The sequence below is a fragment of the Arachis ipaensis genome, chromosome B2 (assembly GCF_059453495.1).
Source record: "Arachis ipaensis isolate K30076 ecotype BB chromosome B2, ASM5945349v1, whole genome shotgun sequence".
In the NCBI taxonomy this organism is placed as follows: Eukaryota; Viridiplantae; Streptophyta; class Magnoliopsida; order Fabales; family Fabaceae; genus Arachis; species Arachis ipaensis.
Window position 1 is genome coordinate 20,024,456 of NC_142437.1, and position 5,705 is coordinate 20,030,160.

The 5,705-nt window shown below is 30.7% G+C and overlaps 1 protein-coding gene across 1 annotated transcript; it reads left to right on the top strand.

Annotated features, from left to right (window-relative positions):
• The first annotated feature begins 1,031 nt into the window (after positions 1 to 1,031).
• On the top strand, positions 1,032 to 1,740 carry LOC110267526 (uncharacterized). The gene is made up of 2 exons (XM_021113191.2): positions 1,032 to 1,058; positions 1,363 to 1,740. The coding sequence occupies exons 1-2, from the start codon at positions 1,032 to 1,034 to the stop codon at positions 1,738 to 1,740; spliced, it is 405 nt and encodes a 134-aa protein (XP_020968850.2).
• Positions 1,741 to 5,705: the final 3,965 nt, after the last annotated feature.

Genomic DNA, 5,705 nt, shown 5'->3' on the forward strand with positions numbered 1-5,705 from the left:
TCCTCGTTAGGCTTGGTGAGTAGTAGAATTGATCATTCAAACTACACAAGAATGCATATCCAATATTGCACGATTTCAGCACCAGTTCAAAAAAGAATGCATTACCTGGTAGTTTGTTAAATTGGAAGGGTTGGGGTTAAAAAGGCTGAAATTCACATGATGCTTTAAGGATAAAGGATGAATGGTATATTGAGAATACATATCTAATGAAGCCATATTTTAAAAAAACTAGGACTTTGTAAAATTGACTCTTCCAAGTGATCATTGAACGTTGGTAATTTATTTTTCAACTGCTGTTTTGCTGGTCCGTTAAGTGTGCTTTAGACCTTGGTATTTTGTGAAAATATTTTTGCTAGAAGAGGTTAACATTTTATTTCAGCAGAATTTCATTAACCTTTTTCAGCAAATAAATAAGGTAACATTGTGATTCCTTTGAAGTTAAATAATTAGAATTCAGAAACCAAGCTCACCCCAATCTAGGATGAGATGCTAAAGTGAGAAGAATGAGTTCAAACTGTATAATGAACCAGTCATGCATTTAATGGTTACTGCAATATTTAACTGCAGGAAAACAAGCAGGATTCTAACACATTTATATGTGCCCGAAAACTAAAAAAACCTTGTCTCCCTGATAGCGCTTGCCCTATTTAATTAGAACCTAAACATGGAAAAATGTGGAGTTAATATTAACATCATTTGATCTGGAATCTCCTATATGATTATTGTAGAGGCTAAGGCAAAATTGGCTTACTGGGACCAATAGGAGTATAGCAGCTAACACCATCACACCAGAAGATTGTGGTTGAGAGAATAATCCCTATTTGTTTGAACAATTGTCAACTCCTAATGCAATAAGCAAGAGACCTAAAAACTCCCCTGCAGTTAGATACTTTCTTGACTTGAGATTGCCTTGATTGTGTGGAGAACGGTAATAGCATAAAATTTGTTGATGCAGTCGGAAGAACAAGGGAGAATAGTCGGAAGAGGGGAGTTATGGATCGCAGTGCACAAAAAAAAAGGATGGCTCCTACATGAATGATGAAGCAAGAGCAATTGGTGTAAGTACCAATATTTATAATTGATCGATAAAGTTATGACCTCAAATAGGGTAATAGTCTATTTTTCTATGTTATTTTGTTTTTGTTCCTGTTTGATGAATGGTTTGATACTCTATGTTAAAATGGACCAAGATACTCTCACAATTCATATTCCAGCTTACTTTAATTGTCATTGCTAATTTTCCTGTTATGTTTATAGACTCTAGTTGTCATTGCTAATTTACCTATGTTATCATTTGGTGTGTTCTTGACATGAGATGGACCCATCAACATAATTGTTGTATTTGCTAATTTGTGTCTGTAGGAAAGAATTGAGGAGATTGAGCAACAGGATGAGTCATCTAGGGTGTTGTCTCAGAATGATTCCATTGCTCAGGTTTTCGGAAAAGAGAAACCGGGTAGAGTATGTGGTGTGGGTTTTGGACCGACTCCTAGTCAGCTCTTCGGGCCAAATTCACATGGGCATGGCAACGGAGTCCAACTAGAGGAGACTCAGAAGAAGCTGATTGAACTGGAGGCACAGCTGGAAGGCGAGAAGTTGAAGAGGAAGGCGATGGGGGATGAGGCAGCAGCAGATAAGAAAAAGATGAAGGCGATGGAGAGTGCTCTGATTTATCTGTTTCAACGGCAGGGTGAGGAGCTGCCACCAGACATCGCTGCAGGAATGCGTTTCGTGGAATGATAGAGTGAATACTAGAATATTAGGATTTGAGATATGTTGCATTGAAGCAAACATTTTATTGAATTAGATTGAGCAACTCTTTGAAAGAGATTTCTTTTTGTTCGTATTTTCATGGATATATATTTCCTGTTTTGCTTATATCACGATTTTGTTTTTGATACAAGTTTAGATTCTAAGGTTGAAAATATTCAAACTTTAAAATAATAAAAAATATAAGAAGAATTATAAAAAATCATTGAATAATATTTTGAATCAATTTGGCGTTATTTTTTGAAAGAGCCAAATTTTTATTTTTTTTTAAATTTCTGTTTACATAGCGGCGGTTTTAAACCGCCTCTATTTTGGTTCAATGAGTGTGGAAACTTTTATATCTGGCGGCGGTTTGCAACCGCCAGCATCTCCGACAGAAACTACATTAGCATTTAGCGGCTGTTTTAAAACCGCCACTAAACGTGTGGCCAGTCAAACATTTCGATAAACATTGCGGCGGTTAAGAAACCGCCGGTAAATACGAGGGAAATTGTGTCAGCACAATTCGGCGGCGGTTTTCTGTTATTATGCCGCGAAATTTTGGTTTAGCGGCGGTTATGCCAGCGGTTGCTGGAAACCGCCGCCAAATCCAACCGCGGCACCCATATCCATGGCAGACCGGTAAACCGCCGGAAAATAGTTTTGCGGCAGTTTAAAACCGCCGCCAATTCATGAAAAAATCGCCGCCAATTTCCACCTCTCTTATAGTGAAATAAAATTTTTAAATTAAAAATATTAATAATTTAATTTATATCAATTTAAAAAATAAAATTCGATATATTTTATTATTGTTTAGATCAAATAGAATATTTGCTAATGTTTTAATTGTATCGTTAAACTAAAAAAATTTAAATAAAGAGCAATTACAAAAATGATATTTGTTTTGTTTGGATCAAAATCCTCTCCCAGTACGCAGTGCAGTTCTCCATATTTTGTCTTAATTAACTCTCTTTTTCTATTATATTTAAACAACTAACTTTTCTTTTTTATAATCTATTCAAATTTTTAAATTCTAAGATATTTTTTAAATTTATTTTTATTATTAAATTAAAATTAAAACCGTCCACTATTTTCTAAAAAAATTTGAAAGAAGAGTAAACATCCAACCCGGTCCCTGTCCATATCAAATTAGGACAACGCGATCTCTCACCAAAAAAGGAACCCACGCTGGTCTCTATCTATGCATAAAATAATTCATCGCGCCCCCTCCGATGTATTCTCATCCATAGACAGGGACCAGCGTGAGTTACTTTTTTTGTGAGGGATCGCGTTGTCCAAATTTAAAATGGACAGGGACCGAGTTTGGTGTTTACTAAAAAAAATTAAAATTAGTAGTGTCAAAAAATATTGCAAATTTTTTATTTTTTACTAAGATATAATTAGTTAAAAATATGACACTTCTATATGTTGAATATATTTTAAATATAATACTTCTCGATATTCATCCAATACAGTAAATCAGTAAAAGTGTTCGCACGTCATAATTGATATAACATGGAAAAAATATGTATTAAAATATTGAATCATTTGTTATATTGACACATTGTGTAATAAATACAAATAATGCAACATAAGTGTTAAAGATATAAAAGATAAGAGAAGATTGACGGAAAAGAATGACACAAAAGTAAAAAAATTGATAATACACAATAAAATTAGTGAATATTACATTGGTCATAAGATGTTTCACGTTGGCTATGTGAAAAGATTTTAGTATAAAGAATTGGTAAAATATCTATTATACCTTTAGTAATGAACTAGTTATATTCGAAATTTTCTATTAACTTCTTTATTTTTTCACTGGCAGCCACGAAGCAAAGTTAGGTTCTATACTTTTCAAAGAAAATAAAATCTGATATAAGAGAATAATAAATTTGTCAATAATAAAAAAATTAATTTTTTTATTTTTTTATGAATATTAAACTTATTTTTATATGGTGATTAATTTTTTGTGTTAAGGTAATATAATTGTATAAAATAAGTTCTATATCTACATTATTAAAATCTTTTAACTTTTTGAATTTATTGAAAAATTAATATATTTAAGTAAATTTTTTCTAATATATTAATTTTAATAAATTGAATAAGAATTAATTTAAAAATGAAAGAATATCACGGCTTAATTTTTTCTATAAGAAAAAATTTGGATATTTTTGTTGAAAATTGGCCTTTTATTGAAAAAATTTGGATATTGCTGTAGGTGGAACATGTCTAATATATAAGGTGGATCATAAGTCATAACTAAAACACAAAATACGTGTTGAACACTATATGTATGCCATGTTTGGACGAATCTTTGACGACGTTGTAGTAACATCCCTTGCATATCCAATTGTCAAATATCAATATTAGATAAAACACCACTTTTATTTCTATACTTACTAAAAATAATTTCTAAAATATCAACTGTAGTAAAATTTTAAAAATTAGTCAACTAGTCTTTATATAATTTTTTATAATATTAAATTTGTAATATTTTTTGACACTACTAATTTTAATATTTTTTTTAGTAAACACCCAATCCGGTCCCTGTCCATTTTAAATTAGGACAACGCGATCCTTCACCAAAAAAATAATCCACGCCGGTCCCTGTCTATAGACGGGAATACATGAGAAGAGGCGCGATGAGTTATTTTATGCATAAACAAAGACTGGTGTAGGTTATTTTTTTGGTAAGGAATCGCATTGTCCTAATTTAATATGGATAGGGACCGAGTTGGATGTTTACTCTTTGAAAGAACGAAGAACGACAATATACTTAAAAGAGCGAAGAGTGGAAGTCTCACAAAAAACGGAAATATGTGGAATTACAAGGATTTGAAATAGATACTTAGAAAAATTAATCCAATATTTTAGTTTTTTTACCGTTCAATCACTGTAATCAGAATAGTGAACTGTATTTTAAATCTAAATTATTAGAAATAAAAGTGTATATAGGTCGGGTGAAATTGAATTTGTCTTAACTTAGATCCAATCTTAAATATATACTGAGTCTATTTTTTAGATTTTAACTCGATCCTAGACCTCATAAAACTTAAACATTTTTGGGTCACAATTATATCAGATCCAAACTGAGTGAAAACCAAGTCTTTTAAACTTTAACAATAATTTATAAAAAAATTTATTTATAATATACTTATTTATAAAGAAAAAACTTGTTACTAAGAAGTTGATGTCCATATTTGAACTTAAATTTGTCCATAAATTTGAATTTGATGCTTCTTTGATTTATTTTCTAATTCAACAAGTGTAAAATAATAATTATATAGTTAATATAACATAATATTGGAATTAATTTAAAAGATATATACTTTTTTTTAGTTTCCTTAGTGTGTACATAGACCGAGTGAATCTGGATTCGCCTTGACCTAGATCCGACCCTAAATAGTGACCGGATCTATTTTTGAGACATTTATCCAACCCTAAATCCAATGAAATCACACCAAATTAGTCCCTAAAATGTTTGCGTCCAGGCTGAATTTTCGGATCGGGTCGGACCATGTACATCCTTAATCAAAACTAATAAACGAGGAATTTAAATAAGTGATAGAAAATGCATGCCAAATTAAAAGAATTAGAAGTTGAATATTTTTTGTATCCATTACAAATTTAAAAATAAATTTAAATAAAATTTTTATGTACTCTTTTAAATACTAAAAATTTGGTGATTATTTTATTCGTATTTTTTTTTAATAATGATACATACATATTTTGTTTACCGTGTAAACGAGATAATCATGAATGTATCTCGTTTACACTGTAAAGGAGATATGTGTATCTTTTCAAACTATATGTGTTTTGTTTGCAAACGAGATACGTGCAAAGTAAAATTTGACTTATTTCATTTACAATATAAACAAGATATGTTCATAATTATCTCGTTTTTACTTTAAATGAGATAAATCATGTGATACAAATAGATAAATATACTACAA

What these genes read in the sequence shown, in the direction of transcription:
- LOC110267526 (XM_021113191.2), top strand. Translation starts at nt 1,032, where the DNA reads ATGAATGATGAAGCAAGAGCAATTGGT. An exon ending in ATGAAGCAAGAGCAATTGGT is followed by an intron (nt 1,059 to 1,362) that starts GTAAGTACCAAT and finishes TTGTGTCTGTAG; the next exon opens with GAAAGAATTGAGGAGATTGA.